General features: G+C 39.9%; 1 protein-coding gene across 3 annotated transcripts in view; it reads right to left on the reverse strand.

Annotated features, from left to right (window-relative positions):
- The window catches only part of LOC133504875 (chloride channel protein 2-like), a 158,091-nt gene that overhangs the window by 106,232 nt on the left and 28,363 nt on the right, over positions 1–23,496 (reverse strand). For all 3 annotated transcript variants that reach the window (XM_061827577.1, XM_061827578.1, XM_061827576.1), the window contains exon 2: positions 18,389–18,539. In XM_061827577.1, coding sequence (XP_061683561.1) covers positions 18,389–18,539 — 151 coding nt within the window. The remainder of the gene's footprint in view (positions 1–18,388; positions 18,540–23,496) is intronic.

The following is a 23,496-nucleotide window of genomic DNA, read 5'->3' on the forward strand; positions in this document are numbered from 1 at the left end:
TCTGACATACAGACCCCCATTCCAAAAAAGGTAGAATATAATGGAAAATTAATTCCATTAAAAAAGTTTAAATTTCCCATATTACAGATTCTAGGCTTTAAACAATTTCAATAATTTGTGGTACCCATTCCGCCAGAAGCACCAAATCCTGGCTCGATGCCCATGCCATCTCAGTGCTTGACTCGCCAGCTAACTCGCCAGATTGAAACCCAATTGTGAATCAAGGGCAATTATCAAAAGGAAAATGAGAGGGACCAGAAACTTAAAATTGACAAGGATTAGCTTTTTAGAGACACCACAGGATCAGTGTTACAGAATCTACATTTGATGCCTTTGGACAGGTCGACTACAAGGATACACTTGACTTGGATATAGGTGTCTGCTATACGACTAATGAATAATTTCTGGTGCTCAAAGTATTTGAAGGCTTAATGCAGGCACACTTTGTCTTACTTATAGAAGATGGATATGAGAGCCATTACCATAAAAAGCTACGGGTACTGTATGCCCTGCTTGCAGGTGTGAGGGTACACAACAGAAGGTTCAAGAGACCACACTGAGAGACAAAAATCCAAAGACTGTGGGAAAAAAAGCCCTTAAAGCCACAGGTTTCAGTGTTCAGTGACATGTTTTGGACTGAACCAGTAACTGAATAATAGTTGATGAATTTTGAATGTCCTATCCATCCATCCATTTTCTTCACCGCTTATCATCACAAGGGTCGTGGGGTGTGCTGGAGCCTATCCCAGCTGTCAACGAGCAGTAAGCAGGGTACACCCTGAACTTTCCAGCCAATTGCAGGGCACATATAGATAACCATTCACACTCTCAATCATACCTAGAGGCAGTTTTGAGTCTCCAATTAAGGCATGTATTTGGGATATGGGAGGAAACCGGAATTCCTGGCAAAAAAACGAAACAGGCACAGGGAGAACATCCAAACTCCACACAGGGGGGGCCAGGATTCGAGGCTAATGCTCTAACCAATTGCACCACATCTATATATATTTTCAATTAATCAATTAATTGAAATAAAACTAAATAGTTATTCAAATAACAATAACTGCAGCCTCAGTGGTGTGTCTCGACTACATGCAATGAAGACTTCATCAGATAGCTAATGAGTCAAGAGAGTTGGAGACTTTGATCTTCAATCTAGAGTAGGCAGACCTGATGATCTTTCCACACAAGGGCACAGAGAACCCCCCGCAAAAAAAAAATATTCTTCAGTTAGAACAGCATCGGAAGAAGTACCACTTCAAGAAAGAGTGTTTCTTTTTTTTTTTTTTAAATCATTGATCTCTTGTGATTGAAATCAATGTATTTTTGGAACTTTGGCATTCATAGTTACATCTGTTCTGCTTTCCAGAAAATAAAAAAGTCTGAACAAATTGAATGGGCTGTATACCTCTTTCTAACCTGAGTTTAAGGGTTAGGACACCATACAATCTATCATGTGTCCAAACATCTTTCTACATCAAAGTATAGTATTTGGATGCTTAATGCACGTGAGCTTTGTGAATCCTTGCTTGATCCACCCTGAAAAAGGTTTGCATGGTTTTAAAAATAAAAAACAAAAAAAGGAGGGGCGTCCAAGTTATGAACATCATTTTCCTTGGTAGCCATTGGCAAATGAATATTTGACTTGGGGTTCTTTATAATCATTATGAATATCAAACTTATGAAATAAAAAGCTATGTACTTTATGTCTAACTAACTCAACTGACTTCATATCTGTGAATTAATGATAATGATAATAGATAAACAGTGAATCAAAAGTTTTATATGTGGTAGTTTTTACTCGACTTCCTGTTTAAGCATGTAGCCTTTTGTTTTGAACGGTATGCACTGGAGCTCAGTATTTCAGCACAAAAATAGCTTCCTACGACAAAAAAGCAAAATGAGACTCCATGAGAAAGAGCAAGAGATGAATGGAAGAAAATGCTTTGTAAAATGTTGATTACCTACCCACAAACGAGGCACCAGTTTTGTGTTTGTGATACTTTGGGAGAACGTTTGTGAATTTTGTTCCAACTCATTGTACTGTACAATTGGTAGTTTGAACTTTGCCAGTTTTACCTTAATCTTAAGCTTTTAATCAGACTTTCTTTATTTACAATATGGTAAAATAATTTATACTTTATTTTTACATTTTCGTGCAACCCACTATTTAACTTGTTAGCTCCCTCACAGATGGCATCGATATATTTTATTGTTTCACACTCATCCAATTGAGCTTACTGAAGTTCCGCACAGTATAGGCTGAGGCTCGGAGCAAGAGGAAGCACGTCAGACCTCCACACATTTTCCGTGTACTTATTCATGAGTATCATGCAAGGAAATAAGTAAACACTCTGGGCTGCTCAGTGTATTAGAAGTGTTATAATTTACTGTAATATGAATGCTAATCTTATTAGTGTGTCCAAACAGGTTACTCTGGGAGCCACTTTTAATATCACAGTTGATTCATTGCATATTAGCGTACACCAACATTGCAGCAGACCCTGCGATGTGTCTATTGCACACACATTTCAATGATGATGCTCAAGAAAAATATCCTGCAGCTCTATTCAGACGTTTGTATATCTGGCGCACAAATTCCTCAATGCCCAAATACCCAAGCAGTAAAATATGCTTCAGATGAGAAGGTGCATGGTGTCCAGACCATAATGTCTAAAATAATATAGTTCAGATTATATATTATTTTACTTGTACATTTCTCAAGACTGAATATTAGTGAGTAATTGGAGCTTTAGTCTTCTACCAAATTAATGGAAAAGGGTTAAAAAAAACGGAAAAATATGGAGTAAAATCAAAAAATATATAGTAGCTATAAATGAATAATGATCAAGGGAAATAAATGTTAAAATAGTTTTAAAAGAACACACATTTAAGCAAAAGGTAAAACTAAACCAAAAAAAAAAAAAATCTTGACATAAATGCCAATATCTAAAAAAAAATGATAAAAATATCTGACGAATGAGAGGGTAGTGTTACAATAAAGAAAAAGTGCTTACTACTCTATACGTTTTCTTGGACTGATTTTTATGAATCCACAGTTATTGATCATATAAACCCAGTTTTATTGTAGCCACTGACCCAGTATTTTATGAGAGGCAAGGGTGTGCCATCATTATGATCTCAGTTTGGTCACCACCTTGCAGATCAAGCGCTAATAAACAGGCTCCATTTATTTAACTTAATTTGTCTGTGGTGGACGGAAAAAAACCTCGATGAAGCATCACTAACTTCTACCATCAGGACAATATCAGCATGTTATAGAAATAGCAAGCCAAAACATTTTCACGCAGTGTTAAAAAAAGAAAGAATGCCATTTTAGAGAAAATTTGGAAGAAGAATCCGGAAGAAAAAGACTGCTCTACTGAATTACAAAAGATTCTTTAGCAGGAACATATGTGCTTCTGCATCCAATTGAATGATGTTTTATAAATGTTTTAAAATACATTACAATATTCTCACAAAATTTAATGGCCCTTTTTCGAAATCGTAAATTTGTCCAGCAAGAACAGGTTTAGTGCCTTGTTACTTGAAATGGTGGGTAATTCAGTAAACTAAGCAGGTGAAATTGTATTTGACGATACATATATAAGATCTCAGCTATTTTTCTTGAATAAAAGTACTTGTACTTTCTTTTGCCGGTCCTATTCCACTGACTACTCAACAATACATATCTGGATCTGGAATTTAACAGTTGCGGCTGTGTTGTGTGTGGTAGGTGCCGAAAATCTTGATACAGGATACCACACACACAGATATTCTGTTCCTCCACCGATATCAAATAGAAATGAAAGTGGACTTTCGTGAAAATTCCTGAAAATAAAAATGCGAGCACTAGGGGGTCCGGGGGCATGCCCCCCCCCCCGTGGGAAAAAAAAATGGATGGCTGTGGTGCATACTGGCATTGTCTGTGACCAAAATTCAGACAAAAATTGAAAGTAAAATTTCCAAGTCCTGACCAAAAAAAAATTGGGAAGAAGTTCCCAAAGGCCCAAGTCCAGATTTTTTTGCCCCCCATCTCCCTATCACTGGATAGCACAAAATCCCATTTGTCATTAAAATATGCTTAAAATATGCCATATTATTTCAAGACAAATGAATTAAGTGAACTATTCAGTAAAAAGACATCTAAAATTGTCCTTTTCCCCACATTATACATATTATAGTATATATATAGAATATACACGGAAATATATCCAAGAATTTCTACACCGTACAGCAAAACGTGTTAAAGTTGATCTGTTGTAATTACTATTGACATTTAAGTCTCAAACTTGTGACGTCGCGTTGTACTGATACACTCGACCACATTGTTCACTATCTTGGATATAGATCTAGTAATACTAATAGTATAATCAGCTGCCACACACAGTCACTCACATTTGAAAAATAAACAGATGTGGTCAGTCATGCTTGCAGATAAAGTTGCGAGTGTGATTAGGGACGGCCTTAAAATAACTTACTGGATTAATATAATGTAACTGTAAATTAAAAATAAAATAAACAAAGACATAACTAAAATAGAAAACTCAGAAATGATCATTTCCAATTTCAACTGATATTAGTAGAACATGATATAAAACGGTATTTAAAATTTTTCATCAATAAAAATTCTTGATCCGACAAACTATCTGAAGAAAAGTTAAATGGACTGGCCACGCACCACGGGACTGTAAATAGTAGGCCAGCTTGCTAGAACGCGCCTTTATGTGCATGTGCTCAACGTATTGGCCACACCTGAATCAAGCGGCGAGGTGGATGATAGTCTGTTTTTTTTTTGTTTGTTTTTTTACGCCGTCACACTGCCTCGCGATGGATGCAATGAGCACCCCTGGTGTAACTGAATTTCCTTTGACATGCCTCATGATGTTGATGACTGTCAACGTAAATACGCTCGGATTACGTGAAGCAGTTCTGAACATGCGCTTTCGTATATGTTCCGTACATGCTCAGTACGGTTAACTTCCATTTCCTGTTTCTGGGTGAATAACGGTTGTTTCGGAGCAGACTTCTTTAGTTAACAAAGTTATTGAAATAAACACATAAATAAGCAACGTCTTGAGAGAATGAGAGCGGAGGGGAGGGGCGTTACTCTTACTCGTGTTAGTGCCTCAACATGGTACTGCTCGTGAAAGCAGAACAACGAACTCAAACGCATGTTCGTTCAATGTTGTCAACTAATATCCGGATTAATTTTAGGCAATTTTTCATAAATTTTCCGGAGCAATTTTCATGAAAATTTAAAAATCCGTAATTCCGGGAAAATCCGGAGGACTTTCATCACTGTGTGAAGCGCATGTTAAAGTGACAAATTTAGGTAACTGTTCAACTAGCAAAACTGTGGGAGAGTAGCATTTGTGTGACATCAGCTGTGCACTGCATTAAATGAGCTCACAGTCTAGACTACAATTAAGTTGAAAGGTTATTGTACTACAGATGTTTTTTTTATATTTATATCTATCCTCTAATTGCCTGCCAACCAGTTCGGGGTGTTCTGAGTCTTTCGCCCAGAGTCAGTTGGGATAGATTCCAGCACGCCCACAACCATAGTGAGGATAAGCAGTCCATAGAATGCATGAATGGATAGTTTTCAACTCCCATGTTGGTTTGAGCCCTGAACTAAAAATTTCCCCCGTTGGTCTGTTGTACCAGTTGGCCAAGAGGGTGCAGCATTGTACTGTAGCGCACTGTATTGTACTGTATTGTTATTGTTATATTGTAAATATTATTTAAGATAAGTTTTGCAAATCCTTCAGTAAGACAGTCCTTAACTTCCATGACCCACAATGTATTGTACACTTGAAGCCCAGGTGTCATCCCTATAAACATTCTAAAATAGATACTGTAATGAAAAATACATAACATTACTCACTTGAATGTCTTTACGAAAAAATAAATGTGAGCGGAGAGCGCGTCATCCATGCGCAAAGTTGCAGAAGTGTCATTCTACAATATCCAAGTGGTTGCCATATTGGCTGCGTCCTCCGTCCGTAACGTCAAATGAAAACACACGGTGGGAGACGAACACGTCCCTTCTGACACGGAAGGTCTTTTCGAAAAGGCGAACACCACACAACCGAGTGAAGTTACCGGGGCAAAATTACACTATTGTTTCGAGCCCTCGGGGCAATATTACACTATTGTTACGAGCCATATTCAGATGATATGCGATCACGGCCAAACCTCATCCCCATCCTATCCACTTCCGTGGCAGAGATGAGCCATCGCGGGTCATCGCAGCCAGCTGGTGTGGCTTATGACGGAGCCGAGCCGGCCTGCTTTAGGGTGGTGTTCACAGATGCCGCACTGAAGAGCAACACAGTCAAGCCGGGGCGCTTTATGCGCGCACACGGCCCCGTCCCCAAAGCCTGACACGCAGCTTTCGCAGAAGCAGTGATCGCCGAACGCGTCGCCTCAGCCGGTGTGGCTGATTTTCTGCGCCATGGTGGCATATAATGGAGCCGAGCCATGCTGCTTTTAGGGGTATGTTCAAAGCCGCCGCAGTACTTGTTGAACACCGTCAAGCCGGGGCGCATTACTGCCTACCTGTTATTTGGAACCCACAAAGCTCTCGTCCTCTACACCCGTGCAATCCATTTTTCACAATGAACCGGGTCTCTTCCAAACTTATGAAGGCTAATTCCATTCTCCCGAGTGTTCAAGCAATGTCCAGCAATGCAATGAGCTGGCATTTTGGCTAACACGAAGGAACAACGAGGTACCTTCCCGGAGGTAAAACTAATGGAAACAAACGAGTCCACTAGGGGGCGCCTCTGTTCTGTACGTCACTTCCTGCTTCTTCTCGAAAACAAATCCCTGAGAGGATTTTCATGGTGGGAGTTACAAAAAGCTGTATACATCAAAATCATGTTTTGTGGTGAAAAAACACATGGGACCATATTGGCTGTGGGTTTTTCATTAACAATATACAAAAAAATCATCCATTTCATGACAGTCGCACTTTAACATGCCAACTAAAATTTGTTCTTTGTGTAAATTAAAATAATTTTTAAAATACACAAAAATACTGTGGCGAGAGTGAAATTGTGGATTAATATACACTTTTAAGGTGTTGCACCATCACTTTGCATTATAGTTTCAATAATCACCTCCCATTCCCCATCTTTCCACTATATTTATATCTGCAAACCATGGATTGCTAAATGTCTGCAAATGTTACAATGTTGAACCTTCAAATCATCAGCATTCCAACATGCTTTGCTGAGAAATGTAAACACGTCAGTAATTGCATTCTAGTTAGTCTGTTGGCGCAATTAATGTATCACTGCACTGATTTCCTTAAGTAGCAGAATCACGGTTCAGCATTCACTGTTGACTTTCTTCTCTTTGGTCTACTCCTGGTGGTTGAAGTGTTCAGTGCTGAAGCAGAGTAGAAACAGATTAGCCAAAGTCAACTCGATGTATTACGGGACCTACCACTCGGTGGAACCAGTGGGCACTGCTGCAGAACATGGTGGAACCAGTTAGCATTACAGACGAGGTCCAATGAATGTAGTGATGATTTTGGTATAATTTGGGTAATTCTGTACCAAGGCGACCTGCAGCCGATACTTTGTACACCTCTGGTGTCTAACAATAATTAACAATTTGTGCTCACTGTTCCAATAATTTTGGAAGACATTGATGTCAAACTCAAGACCTAGATCAGGCCTGCCACATCAATTTATGTGGCCTGTGAAAGCAAATCATGCAAGTCGACTTGCAAAATTCTTGTTAAAATCGTATTCAATCGTAAAATCAATCCTATTTAAAAAAAAAAACAAAGGCATTGAGATAGCGCAAATATTCTTTTGACAAAATCCCCCCGTCCCCTCAGTCACAAGAGTCCTCTGAGGAAATCCATAGCTACAATGTAGCCTGTGAAAAAAAAATAGTTTTTAATCCCTGAAGCTATATACTGCATTATATTGGGATGGTAGTATACTTAAGTTGTGCATTTTTACTCAAGGAACATTTGAAATAACATGGCACTTTTTATTTGGCCAACATCTAGCTCCACTAACTGTAAAATGGAAAATACACCTCAGTTTTGAACTTAAGAAAGAAGTAAATGCCATGACCATCATGTAAATCTTCACAGCAAGCAGTGTTATAGGTGCATCTTGGCTCAACCTGATAACTTCAAAATCAATTAAGCCAACACTGTTGATGAAAGATTTCCTCAATGCTGACAAATAGGATTAAATACAGTATAAACAGGAAATTATAGCACCAGAACCCCTTACATAAAACACTTCATAAATTCTCAAGTGGTACAACTATCGATCAGTATCGTCTTACTTGCCTGATAGATTAGATTTAATTCCGAAAATTTCCCACACATTAGTAATCAGCAAGAAATGCCTGTGTGTCTTTTCAGGAAAATCTAGGGTTGGGATAAAATAAGTAGGTAAGAGGGTGAATGGAAGAAACAAGGAAGAGGGCATGAGACCAAGAAGGTGAATTTTGAAGATGACAAGAGAAAGAAAAACAGGAAGTGATGATGAAAGATGAAAAGAAGAAAGATGAAGCAACTGTTGGTTGGCAAACGCCTGCATCTCTCCGTAGCAACAACAGGCACCACGTTGAGCTCCTACACCTGACGTGATAAATACATGTGTATGGAGAGCCAATTTAGTGAACATGGAGAATGAAAAGGGAAAGGGAGCACCCTGAGATGGAATGAGAAAAAGTTTAATCTGGAGCTCATCACCTTGGGGTGTATGTATTGATGTGCATGCATTTGTGGCTGTTATCATTCACTTCAACAAGTTTCCACATGCATTTCCATCCCCATAGGGCTCTAAACATGATAAACAGAGGCTCACACCACCTCACCCACAGTAACTCCAACAGACAAATACACAGTGGCTGAAATAAGTATTTAAATATATCCCAAGGGATGTTCTTGACATGAACATTTCTCAAGTTGGGAACAACAAAAGTAGTCTATACATACAAAGAAAGTACAACAAATGTGATCAGAATTAAGTTGTGTGTAATAATGTCATATGACAGAAAAAGTATTCAACATGCCAACTGGTGTTTATTTAAAACATCCATCAAGACTGACGAAGGGCTGGATTGCCGTTTGATTATTGATACACTTTAGGTGTTGTCTTGGGTCCTCACAATTGTGAGTCCAACGCTACACAGCTGCGCCTCCATGCCGCCCCATTTACATTACGATTTTTCAAAATGAAGAATTATTGATATTATTATTGATCCTGCTCAAAGCAGCATTTGTCCAATTAATGCTTGGTCAAGCAAAGTCCCATTCTGGGAAATTGTCATATTTTCTTACTTTCAGGTTAATCCGACTTATTGCTTATAAGCAGCTTGTGAGATGGTGTTGGGGAATAGTTGGCAGAAATAACCGCGTGCCACTTCCATCCTGCTGTGCGTCAAAGATTCGTGACACCTTTCCAAATCCAGAGGGTCTACATCCTGATTTTTTTTTCTTTATGTAAATGTTGATGTATATGAAGTAAACATATACGACAGAACTAGATTCATAGCATATTTATTGAACTGTATGCTTATATTTTGTATAAATATGTGACATAACATTTTCATAGAATTATTACTTGGTCTTTCAATAAGAGTACTTTGACAACACCTGAGGTTGAGGTTGCAGTATTCTCTCTGCTGTCAGAAAGATATGTTTAATTTTCATGTATAGGCACTTAATCAGTCTGGCAACTTTTGGAATGGATCAAAGATGGAGATTTAGCATCTGCTGGTTTCTATGTCAACTTCTTGTGCCGAAGATGCTTCCTGGAACATCTGTAATTAATATAGAAAAATAAAGTTCAAAGTTCATAAAATAAGAAAAAACATGTGAGATAAAGCACAGGTTCATTTCAATCTATTTCATGGTTCACAAATTATTTTTTTTTAAATTGCAAACAGGTCTCCTATTCTGTGAGTGACTAGTATGTAATACTGTTTTAATACTATGTAGTATTTTATTAAAATTAAAAACCCTGCACAATACATTGAGGCATTTTCTTAACCGCTTATCCTCACAAGGGTTGTGGGAGTGTTGGAGCCTATACCAGCTGTCAATGAGCAAGAGGCACAATGCACCATGAATTGGTTGCCAGCTAATCATAGGGCACATAGAGACAAACAGCCACACTCACAATCACACCTAGGAGAAATTTAGGGTGTCCAATTAATGTTGCATGTTTTTGGGATGTGCGAGGAAACCGGAGTGCCCAGAGAAAACCCACGCAGTTACAGGACAAACATGCAAACTCCACACAGGGAGGGCTGGGATTGAACACGGGTCCTCAGCACTGTGAGGCCAACGCTTTCCAACTGCTCCACCGTGCCACCATTTGTACACATTATTATCCTGTTTTTCCTAGTTGAGAGTGGTCAAACGATTTGTGGAAATGAAATATTTTTCGCTAAGAACAACATGTGCTTCTATCATTCAACCATGTAAACATTGTTAAAGGTTTCAGAAAAAAATAAAAACATACCTCTGCAAAATGTCTTTTAACACAAGCTCTTCGCAGTTTTGGTACGTTCTGGGAATGGCTATCCTTGTCGAAGTGTGTCCGGGTTCAGCGGCTGATCCAAGTTTGCCACCAGTAAAAGAGTCCAGGATGAAATGTTCACTGGATATATCAGACGGCTGACCAAGGACTTCTCGAAATGAATGGGTTTTCTTCGGAGTAAATACGAAAGCCTCCGGGTTAATAATAGTCCAGCAACAGGATGCTGACCTGTAGTGATGTCAGAGGTCAGCCACACGAAAGGAGGACTTTTTTAAGACATGGGAAACTAGGTCCAAGTTTGCAGACTTGAATTCATAAACACTTATATTTTTTGGTAAAAGAAAAAAATCAAAAAGGTTACGCATTTTATGGTACAGTTTAACATATTTTTATCTAGAAAAGATAATTTGTTAAAAATTAGACATTCCATAGACTTTAAGGTTCTTCTATTTCACAAACGTGAGTGCCGCAGAATGCTGAGTCTTGTTTTTAATCATGAGTATTGTCAAGTCCTTTTGTTCCCCAAGGACAGTACAATGCAACCACACAGTGTTGCTCAGATCAGTCACTATTTTCATGATGTGAGTGGCAAACTTTGAGTCAAGTAGGTGAAAAACTAATAAAATAATGAATAAATGAATAATGAATAAAATAATAAAAACTAGAGGTAGGGTTAATGGAACAGAAGAAAAAAGCAATGCAAAACAACAGTTTCAAAGGTCTTCGGTAGGGGTGACTCGCCCCTTTTTCACAAAGAAGGAATCTAATATTCGTTTCTGGCGTCATTTAAGCACTTTTCTAAAGTAGCTCATAACATCATTAAAATTTTGCAGTGGTCTGCATCATTCAGCTTTATTCAAGTTATGAAGTAATACAAAATTATGGATGTCGTTCCATTTATCGCAGATAGCTTTAATATCCGCACTTGAGACATTCTTCCTGGCTTCAGCCTCAGACGATATCTCCTCCCTTCTTCACTATCACTATCCCCAGTTAACTGTTGCTCGTTCACGATAATAAGAAGCAAATTTTCGACTTCCTCCAAGGTTTGTGGTCTCTGCTTAGTCAACACGGTTGCTCCTTTAGAAACATGACTTGGTTTGACGGCATCCTTATGTTTCAGAATGGTGCTGGTCATCATTTTCGCTATACTTCTTCGATAGCTCAGAAACACCCAGACCAGATTCGTGCTCAGATATCAAATCCTTCATGAAGTCGACAGTTTTACGCACCACTTTCCTTTTTTCAGCACCAGCAGTTCCACTTGCTTCACTACTGTACTGGGAAACGTCCGCGAGCAGAGGAGTGTGTGAGTCAACAGTTTGTACCGCGTGCATTCGTGGGCATTACGTCTTTTACGTTTTTTTTTCTGGGGTGCGTTCGATAGCACAATAGAAAATCATCGTGGATCACCTGGTTGGGGTGTTCGAACACTGATTTTCTTTTGAAAACCAAAGCAAAAAAATCTCGGAATTTTTGCTCAAAAACCGATTTGTACGAAAACAAGGGTACCAGTGTGTGGGTGTGTGTGTGTGTATATGTATATATATATATATATATATATATATATATATATATATATATATATATACTTGCGCCAAAATTATCCATTCGGAGCTGGATAATTTTGGCGCGAGTTTCGTAAATCTGAAAAAAATGCCTATGTTCGTTTTGAAAACAAACTCTTCATATATATATACATACATACACACAATGAAGAAAATTAGTATTTGAACACCTTGCTATATTGCAAGTTCTCCCACTTAGAAATCATGGAGGGGTCTGAAAGTTTCATCATAGGTGCATGTCCACTGTGAGAGCGATAATCTAAAAAAGAAAAATCCAGTAATCACAATGTATGATTTATTTGTTTGAAACAGCTGCAAAAAGGTATTTGAACACCTGTCCATCAGCTAGGACTCTGATCCTCAAAGACCTGTTAGTCCGCCTATAAAACTCCACCTCCACTCCATGTATTAACCTGAATCAGATGCACCTGAGTAAGCTCATTCGCTGCATCAAGACACCTGTCCACCCCATACAATCAGTAAGACTCAAACTTGTAACATGGCCAAGACCAAAGAGCTGTCCAAAGACACCAGAGAAAAAAATTGTACAACTCCACATGGCTGGAAAGGGCTACGGAGAAATTGCCAAGCAGCTTGGTGAAAAAAGGTCCACGGATCTCCATGCAAGACATCACCTCATGGGGTCGCAATGATCCTTGGAAAAAGTGAGGAAACAGCCCAGGACTACACGACAGGACTTGGTCAATGACCTGAAAAGAGCTGGGAACACCGTTTCCAAGGTGTCTGTTGGTAATACACTAAGTCGTCATGATTTGAAATCATGGATGGCACGGATGGTTCCCTTGCTTAAACCAGCAGATGTCAAGGCCCGTCTTAAGTTCGCCAATGACCATTTGGATGATACAGAGGAGTCACGGGAGAAAGGTTTGTAGTCAGATGAGACGTGTTTGGAGGAAGACGAATAATGAGTTCCATCCCAAGAACACCATCCCTACTGTGAAGCATGGGGGTGGTAGCATCATGCTTTGGGGGTGTTTTTCTGCACATGGGACAGGACGGCAGCACTGTATTAAGGAGAGGATGACCACGGCCATATACTGTGAGATTTTGGGGAACAACATCTTTCTTTCAGTCAGAGCATTGAAGATGGGTCATGGCTGAGTCTTTCAACATGACAATGACCCAAAGATAACAGCCAAGAAAACCAAGGAGTGGTCCGTAAGAAGCATATCAACGTCCTGGCATGGCCTAGCCAGTCTCCAGACCTAAACCCAAAATCTTTGGAGGAAGCTGAAACTCTGTGTTTCTTAGCAACAGCCCAGAAACCTGTCTGATCTAGAGAAGATCTGTTAGGAAGATTGAGCCAAAATCGCTCCTGCAGTGTGTGCAAATCTGGTTGACAACTACAGGAAACGTTTGACTTCTGTAATTGCAAACAAAGGATACTGTACCAAATATTAACATTGTTGTTTTTTTTTTTCTCAGGTGTTCAAATACTTATTTGCAGCTGTATCACACAAATTGTTAAAAAAAAAAATCACTAATTGTGATTTCTGGATTTTTCTTTTTAGATTATCTCTCTCACAGTGGACATGCACCTACGATGAAAATTTCAGACCTCCTCCATGATTTCCAAGTAGGAGAACTTGCAATATAGCAAGCTGTTCTAATACTTATTTTCTTCACTACACACACAGAGACAGAGAAACAGAGACTGAGACACAGAGACAGAGAGACAGAGAGACAGAGAGAGATACTGTTGATATACACACACCCACAGATTAGATTTTCATGGCTTCCACTATTCTAGGTCTGGATTTTGTGCTATTCATTCAGGACAATTACTAAATCAGAGGCCTGAGACATGACTTGACTCAAAATATTGGTTGTCAGTAGTTCAAAATGGATTTTTAGGGGAAAATCTCTGTGCAGGCCAGTCATGTTCTTCCATAGCAAACCAAGATGTTTTGCTGAGCAGATGGATTCAGATTCAGTCAGGGGGGTGAAAAGGTCTTTCTCAGCCTCAGTCAATCAAGAGATGTTTATTATTGTTTTTTGCTTCATCTAATTAAATCATGGGAAAATAAAATGACTAACATGAGAACTATTTAACAGGGTATAATGTTGATAATTAGAACAGTTTGACAAAGTGCCATTGAACAAATGAGAAGCGCTACAGTACAATGCTGCACCCTCTTGGCCAACTGGTACAACAGACCAACGGGGGAAATTTTTAGTTCAGGGCTCAAACCAACATGGGAGTTGAAAACTATCCATTCATGCATTCTATGGACTGCTTATCCTCACTATGGTTGTGGGCGTGCTGGAATCTATCCCAGCTGACTCTGGGCGAGAGACTCGGAATACCCCGAACTGGTTGGCAGTCAATTAGAGGATAGATATAAATATAAAAAAAACATCTGCACTCACATTTCCACCTACAGGCAATTTAGAGTCTTCAAATCAATCTACCACGCATTTTTTTGGGATGTGGGAGGAAACCAGAGGACCTGGAGAAAACCCACACAGGGACAGGGAGAATATGCAAACTCCACACAGGCAGATCAGGGATTTGAACCCCAGTCCTCACAACATGTGCTGGACATGGATGGGTGAATGACCCAGCAAGCCTATATTAATACCTCTCGATTTATAAATGTTGAATTTATATCTTGGAATTTTACTTTTTTAATACAAATCTAGTGGGCCCTATGCAAATAAGTCACTACCCACCATTAAGTCACATGATCACATGAGATGGTCTCAAATCAAAATATGACTGTGTATTTGGTATCAAGTGTGACTAACTGACCTAAGAACATATTTAAGTTAGAAGGATGATAGAATTCCTTTGTTTTTTCTGGTTCAATCCCAGACCTCCGTGTGTGGAGTTTGTATGTTCTCCCGTGTCTGCGTGTGTGTAACCTGCCTCCAGCCCATTGACAGCCCGGATACGCTCCAGCACTCCTGTGACCCTCGTCCGGTTAAGTAAATAAGGAAATGGAAGGATGGATATATACGTTTTTTTTTTTGCATTTTATATTCCAGATATAAATAAACCATTAGATAGTCCTACGCCCATACTTTGGACATAGCTCATAGCATTCATATAGTTCACATAGCATTCACAGGATTCCATGACTGTTAGAAATGTGTATTCACCGATTTTGGTGGTCCAGTGGTCCTTTCAAACTGTCATGGATCCTAAGTAAATTGATATGTAACACATCTTTGTCAAAACAAACAACTTCGCATCTATTATCTAGTATTTATGTTATGCAGACACGTTGATCGTGATCGAAGTTCATTCCAATACTCTCCATTTTTTGTTTGACCTTTTCGAACTCACGACAACCCTGGCATTTTGCCACAGTTGGCATTAGGTCACAAAGCGAACATGAACACCAATCTTTCGAAACAAGCCTGTCTGGAACATCTCCAAGGTCCATGTTTTTTTGACTGTTATGGTTTGTCATCAGCGTCACGTCCCCTCTCCAACACATCAAGTTCCGCATCTGTATTCTGGATCAAGTGCACAGACTTGATCATTGTCCATTGATTTTTTTTTTTGCTCAATGGCAGGAGTAGTAATAGCACGGAGCCTCGACTCACTTTTATACTCGCTTTATTGGCTCTTAGCACACAGCACTTCTCGGCTCCTATTTACAGAGATGCGTGTGCGTAAACTTGTTTGCGAGGAAACCTGAAAACATTAGAGGCATCTGTGTGTGGAAAAACAAAAACGTGAAGTTAAGAGAAGATGGAAAACCATTTGGAACCATTTTAAATGTTCTGTTGTTGGCATCCGTCAGTCTTGGAAGACTATGGTTTTACGCCTTAAGCTCGGAGAACAGGATTACGACAGCACTGTTTGTGGCTGCGAAGCAAGCATGATTGCAGCGGTTGCAGATATAGGTGTGTGGTCGTGGTATCTTCTTTCATGCATTTTTTGAGACGATTGCGTTGCGTCGACAGACTCACAGAGGTGCTGCTCTCCTCTTCTGAGTCCATCGGTTTTGGTCACCTGCAGTTTACTCCCAGTTGATCACATCCAAACCCAGCGTTTTCATGTCTGTTTTGCATAGATCTTTGAAACAGAGATGGCCCGACCTCGAGCTCATTTTCCAGATGCAAACTCTCTGTACAGAAAATCTTTTTGATATTCTTCCATCAGGCATCCGATGGACGTGGCCAATCCAGGAGAGAGATATAGTGATTTTTGCATGTCTTGATCATTTTTTATTTAACCATACCTTCTGTGATCATTTTCTGAAGGTCAATGCAGCAAAACCAATTCTTCTGCCGTGTGCATTATCGAGTAAGACAGCTGATATATTGGATCCGAGGTACGGTATGTAACCTCATGAACCAGATCGAGTGAGTGGTTTTCGATACTTTTCGACAGTGGGTTCAAAACGCCTTAGCACATTGTCTTCTGCTGACTGATGGTCAGACTAACCTCGTTGTATGCTTTGGTGAGGGGAATGAGCATTGATTGTAGTTCGAACTCTGAGTGAGCTGCGAACACTGCATCATCAGCAAATAGCATCTCACTGATGGATGCTTTCCAGATTGTGGAGTTGTGGCAAAAACGTGATCTGTTGAAAATTTTGGCAGTTGACCTTGTATGGAAACAGATGCGATCGTTTCAAGTGACAAAAGCAAACTAACACAAAAGTTTGCTTAAAATTTGCTTAAAAAAACAGTAAAATTTATGTGAAACAGTATGGGAGCAAGCCCACAGCCCTGTTTCACTCCATGGCGGATGTTTGATGGACTGATGAACGGGAGAACAAACGAACCAGTGGTTTCAAGGTTGGAGACACAGTACAGGTAGACCATGTGAAATCACATCAGCACATGAGGCTGGGGGACACTACTTCATCAACACATATTATCCCAATGTTATGTCCTCTCCCTGCTGTTCTTCTCACTCTACACAAAAGGCTGCACCACAACCCATCCAGGTGTCAAAGTCCAGAAGTTCACAGACGACACCACAGTTGCACTCAAAGACGGTGACGAGGAGCTGGAGAGTCTGACACAACCTGGAGATGAACGCAATTAAGATTGTAGAAATGATTGTGGACCTCAGGAGGCATCCTTCGCGATAGCTGCCCCTCACGCTATCCAACTGCCTTGTGTTAACTGTCGAGACCTTCAAGTACCTGGGAATTAAAGTCTCACAGAACCTGAAGTGGGAAACAAACAACTCCATCCTCAAAAAAGCTCAGCAAAGGTTGCATTTCCTGCGGCTTCTGATGAAACACGGCCTGCAAAGAGAGCTGCTGAAACAGTTCTACACGGCGACCATCGACTCAATACTGTGTAACTCCATCACAGTCTGGTTTGAGGCTGCCACAAAAAAGGACAAACTGATTGTAACGGGCAATGAAAACTACTGAATGGATTGTCTGCATCACCATAGGCACCCTAGAGGACTTGCTCGCCATCCAAACTAGGACAAGAGTACGCAAGATCCTATCGGACTCTCCACATCCTGGCCACCAGCTTTTCTAGCTCCTTTCCTCTAGTAGCTACTTCCAAAAAATGGAAACTAAAACTACCAGGTTTTCTAATAGCTTCTTCCCTCTTGCAATTAAATTCTTTAGCAGCTAACGTACAATTCTTCTGCAATTTTCTGCCTCGAGTTTGTAATTTTATACACTATCGCTCGACAAGTCACTTTAAACTGCATACACTCCTTGAAGTCTTCACACCCTTTGCACAATGGTCATTACAGTGGACTATCAGACTAATTGGCATTCTACCAGTTCTAACTGCTAGTAGATTCTGTATCCTTTGCAATACTGAGTTAAAAAAATGTCAATTGACTCTGTGTTTTCGCACACGATTCATTTATAACACTAGTCGGAATCTCAGACGCTGGATTCCCCCTTTGCCCCCCAATATCTGAAACAAAACGGTTTCATGGGTGTAACAAGTCTGCGTACAGTGATTTGCATAACCAAATATGGATATTCCATCACATTTGGCAGTGCTGCTAAGGAACAAAAAAAAAAAATATATGAAATTGAATAAGTCCTCCCCATCAATAGTTGGTGCTACACTTCATTGCAATAACGAATACTCGCACTGGTATCAGTTTGAAAAAAGGGATTTCGACCAGCCCTAATTAGGAGGAAAGCCAAAAAAGATACAAGTAAATGATGTCCACCGGGAAGGAAAACTGAAATTTATACTGCTCAGAATTTCAAACAAACAACATTGAACTTGGATTAAAAAAAAATAAATAAATACAGCATCCTCGATATAGGACTAATGTGTAAAATCTCTTATTTATTAACCATTAGTTCTATTTCTAACACTTACTGCGACATTTGGCACAGCGTCCTTTGTCATATTCCAGCAGGTCCAAGTTTCTGGTTCGCTCACTGACCGAACGCCTCTGCCCACTCTCCCTCAATCGAGCTGCCTCTTCTTTAGCGTACACCCCCAACTCCTGGGTGTAGCGCCCATACATCTGGAAAAAGTAATAATAAAAGTAAATATACAATAGATATAGGACACAGGTTGTTGTAAAGTGTGAAAATCAAAATTCCAAAAATGTTGCCAGTAGTATTGGAATAACATGGCAAAAGAATCATTCACTTACCTCATTAAATAAATTACCATAAATGTGAGTTCATTACAAAAGCAAGTATGGGCCATGAAAATACAAATAGTGTGCAGTTTTGCTGCTTTGGGTAAATATAGAAAAGGACCAGAGAAAATGGCTCGAGAGACGTGTGAACCATTAAAAATATTGCCTTATCTAGAGGTCAGAGGTCAGAATACGGGGCAATAAAAGCACACATAGACCGACAATCAGTTCCAAATTACACACAGCCTTGAAAAATACGCAGAGTACAAAACTCATGAAGTCAGCAAAGTAATAGACAGGAAGTACCATGTTGAGCACTCCACTTAGTCCACCCCTCCTACCTTAGTGCTAGAAGCCAGGAAGAGGGGCACCAGTCACAATAACAGAAAGCAAGATACCCAAAAAGGTTAAACAAGGTGACTGAGGTTGATTTCAGTAGCATAGGATTTCCTGAGGCTCTGATACAAACATAAAATGTCACCACTTTCAGGGAATATTTTCTAGCTTTTGTGATTAAATAGGTAGTTACATTTATGACATATAATCAGACTTTTGTCCGAATAAATTCTTTAAATAACTGGAACAGAATTTTAAAAATCGACAGACTCATTTTTCTGTCTTCTCGATTGAGCAGTTACGTTGCAAACTGATTTCCATGTAAGAAAAACGTAAATGAATTGTGGTCTCTAGTTGATAATGTCCTGTACTTATCCCTAATTGCAAGGCTGTTTGGCAACTACAGATTCAATGGAACACAAAACCGGCTGTCTGCAAGCCTCACTCCTGGGATGCCTTGCGAATCAGATCTTGTATCCATTCAACCATCAATAGGAGAGCTATGAAAGCTAGACAAGCTAAGCAGCTGCCAACACACAGTGACCAGGAACACCATTTACTGGACTCTCAGTTAAGTAGATTTTGAAACAAAAATGCTATGCTTAGGTTCAACAACAGTCAGTTGTGTTTTCTTTCACACACCATGGAGATTTTCCACTGCATAAATCAGTATTTCATGTGTCTTTTTTATTTTTGCTGTATATTAGCCCTCGGTATATGGCTTCAAACAAAATGAAAAGTGGAAGTGAAGGTCTTATTAGGTAGCCTAATTTAGTCACTGTTGATAAACAGAAGGAAAAATAATGACTAATGGATGGTGTTCGTGTTTCTGATCTCGCAACGTAGTTTGGGAAAATCTACCTTATTTGTAGGGAATGTTCAGCAAGTTTATCCAAAGTAATAGAAAATGGATCTAAATAATGTACTTCACTTTCTTCAATTAGGCCTATTCTGGTTACATTAAATCCCTCTAAGGTTGTATCTGAAAAGGAAGGAAAAACAATCAAACCCAACCAGAACAAAGGGATTGTTGTGTATATCCGCCGATGAGCCTGTTGTTTTGGTTTTGTTGATCCAAGATGAACCATCTTCCTTGAGAAAGGAGATGATCATAAAATCAGTCCTGTATTAACACTGTACAATGAAACTATGTATACCTATTTTTAGTGAATTAACTACCGGTAACTGATTGAGATCTCACGCATCAGAAAAAAAAGTGCATACGTACAGTAGTCTACTCTAAACATTACCATTCCAAGATTGTTCAATAAAAATAAGTGATTTATGGACAAGTATTAATGCAGAATACAGTGGTAATGGTCACTGCTATGAATTCTGAAAGTGTAAATATCAGATCTGTATGCGGAGAGTTCCATCCATTATCTGAGCCGCTTATCCTTCTTCACAAGGGTCAGGGAAGTGCTGGAGCCTATCCATCTATCTTTGAGCAGGAGGAGAGGTATATCTTGAATTGGTTTCCAGCCAAATCGCAGGGCACGTGGAGACTCTGGCAGTTGTACTAACAATAACACCTCAGGCCAATCTGGAGTCTCAAATGAAAGCATGTTTTAGGGATGTGGGAGGAATTATTTCCACGTGTTTTTCAAATCCACAATTGACACCTTTTTCAAATGCACAAACAACAGGCATGTTTTTAAATACAAAAATATATCATATTTACACAGTTATTGATATTGTGGCTGCATTTATCATGACTTTATTATAGATTAAATAAACGTACTTTATTATATATACCGTATAACATTTTTGCTTGTGAATTGTTGGTGCGTTTTGTGGTTCAGCGGTTATGTGGATTTATTTTTTAGAAACATAACACAGTTTCAGGTTAAAATAAAAATAAAAATCACGTGAGGAAAGGAACACCATCCGCTTGGCGGTAAAGTGTCGCTGTTTGTGTTGAGAGCACTACACACACAAACACACACACACACACACACACACAAACCAATTTTAAAATGCAGAGCAGCGGAACAGAGGGGGCAACTGGAGAGCGTCAGCCTCACACTGAGGACCGGGGTTCAAATCCTGGCACCGCCCGTGTGAAGTTTGTATGTTCTCCCCATGCCTGCACGGGTTTCCTCCGGGGACTCTGTTTCTTTCAACATCCCAAAAACATGCAAAATTAGTTGGACAGTCTAAGTTTCCCCTAGGTATGATTGTGAAAAGTCATCAGAAGTGATATTTATCACTTTTGTGATATCCTGGGTTTGGCACAAATGGCCAGGAAATATTTCATTAATGGAATAAAGATGGATTGTACATACTGATTCTTTTAACACAAAATTGTTTTTCATCAATAAATTGTTCTGACCATAAAATTAAATGAAACAAAAGTAAGAGAACAAACATGGACAGACAATAGAGTCCCAGTGAGGAAAGGCGTGTGACTGAGGGAGAAGAGGTGGGAGAGGGAGAGACATTTCCACACAATGACTCCCAGTGTTTCTTTCTTTCTGTCTCGCATGTCCTCGATCAGGATGTGGGACGGCACAGCCATGGCACTGCCCTGCACTGGCCCCAACACACACACGCACAGGGCCTGGGGACCCACATTGTGTAAAACTCATCGGTCACATCAGACTGCAAAAACACAGCTGTGACAATATCAGGCCTCAGAAAGTGATAAAGAACTTGTTAAGATGAACCTCTTGTCCAATACTCAAAAGAAACCCCAATGATGGACAAAAATGGGTGAATAATCTTGAGCTCCTTATGGATATATTCTGACAAACAATATGGGTGAGGGAGGTGGTGAAATCTGAGAGTCACAACATGATTAGAAGATCATGGAGTGAGAAAGTGAAAAAAAAAAGACTGAGTGAAATCCCCAAACCAGGTGAGAGTATAAACAAAATAAGGCACTCTAATTGAAGGCTCAGAAGTTTTCACGCATACTCAGACATGAAGAAGGAGAAGGAGGGGTACTGGGCAAAACCAAGGAAGGTTTTGTGTGTGTGTGTGTCAGAAAAAGTACAGAGAGAAAAGAGAGACAAACAGAAAGAGTGAGATGTGATGAATTATTTAAAATAGTTAAGGTCATCAGCAACTCCAAAAGTGAGACTAGACCGGTGGATCTACGTTCCTACCCTCACCTATGGTCATGAATTGTGAGTAGTGATTGAAAGAACAAGATCATGGATACAAGTGGACAAACTGAGTTTCCGCTGTAGGGTGTCCAGGCCCTCGCTTTGAGATAGGCTGAGAAACCCGGTCATCCAGGGGATCTAAGAGTTGAGCTGCTGCTGCCCCACCGCATCAAGTTCAACTTTCAAGTTTTTGTTTTATCATTGTATATATACAACAAAATGCACATGCCCCCCTTCCACATACAAATCACAACATTCATCAGCAACCATAGGAAACACACGGAAAATGACGTGACATCTAAAAGTGCTTTGGTAAAAATATATATAAGTGCAATCATCTTTGTGTTCAGACAACACAGGCAATAGAAATGCACATTTTAAAAAAGAAAAAAAAAAAGATTCCTTTCCCTGACATGTTGATGACTATGATGCATGTAGGTGATTCAGAAACTGCTGATGAATCTCGTAGTGTGTGACCTAATTGATCTGTATCGTCTCCGTGAGGGCAAAAGAGTGAAAAGGTGATGACTGGGGTGAGAAGTGTCTACACTGATGGACCAGGCACCAGTGTGATAACAGACCTTGGCAGTGTCCTGTAATGGTGGAAAAGGGAGGCCAATGACTTTCTGCAGTTTTGACAACTCTGTAGTGTTTTTTTTTGTTTGTTTTTTTTTTTGTCTGCAAACGAGCACCCAGCATACCACAAATTAATGCAGTATGTAAAATTGCTTTCAACAGCAGAGCGGTTAAAGGCTAATAGCAGTCTTTTACCGCAATTATTCGTTTCTAAAATCCCGAGGAAGTGAATACATCACATGGCATTCTTTACAATAGCTGTGGTATTTGTAGTCCAGGGGAGGGTGTCTGTAACGTGTATCCCAAGAAATTTATAACTGGACTATATCCAGACAGTCACCAATGCTGAAAAGAGGAGCCAGATGAGGTGGCTCAGGCATCTTGTTCAAATCCCCCCCGGATGCCACCCTGGTGAGGTGTCCCTGAAACATCCCACTGGAAAGAGACGCCGGGGATGACCCAGGAGACGCTGAAGAGACTATGTCCCTACGCTGGCCTGGGAACATATTGGGATATCACCGGAAGAGCTGGATGAAGTAGCTTGGGAAAGGGAAGTCTGGGTATCCCTGCTGAAGCTACTGCCCCAGCGGCCTGGCCCGGAAAAGCGGTAGATGGACAGCTGCATAGTAAATCTGCAAAATCTGGTTTTGTCCAAAGAGATTACACTCTAACACTACACTCTAACTGGCCTCGGGGATGACCCAGGACATGCAGGAGGGACTGCGTCTCCCAGCTGACCTGGGAACGCTTCAGGATCACACCAAAAGAGCTGGATGAAGTGGTAAGGGAGAAGGAAATGTGTGCTTCCTTTCTTAAGA

The sequence above is a fragment of the Syngnathoides biaculeatus genome, chromosome 8 (assembly GCF_019802595.1).
Source record: "Syngnathoides biaculeatus isolate LvHL_M chromosome 8, ASM1980259v1, whole genome shotgun sequence".
Classification (NCBI taxonomy): domain Eukaryota; kingdom Metazoa; phylum Chordata; class Actinopteri; order Syngnathiformes; family Syngnathidae; genus Syngnathoides; species Syngnathoides biaculeatus.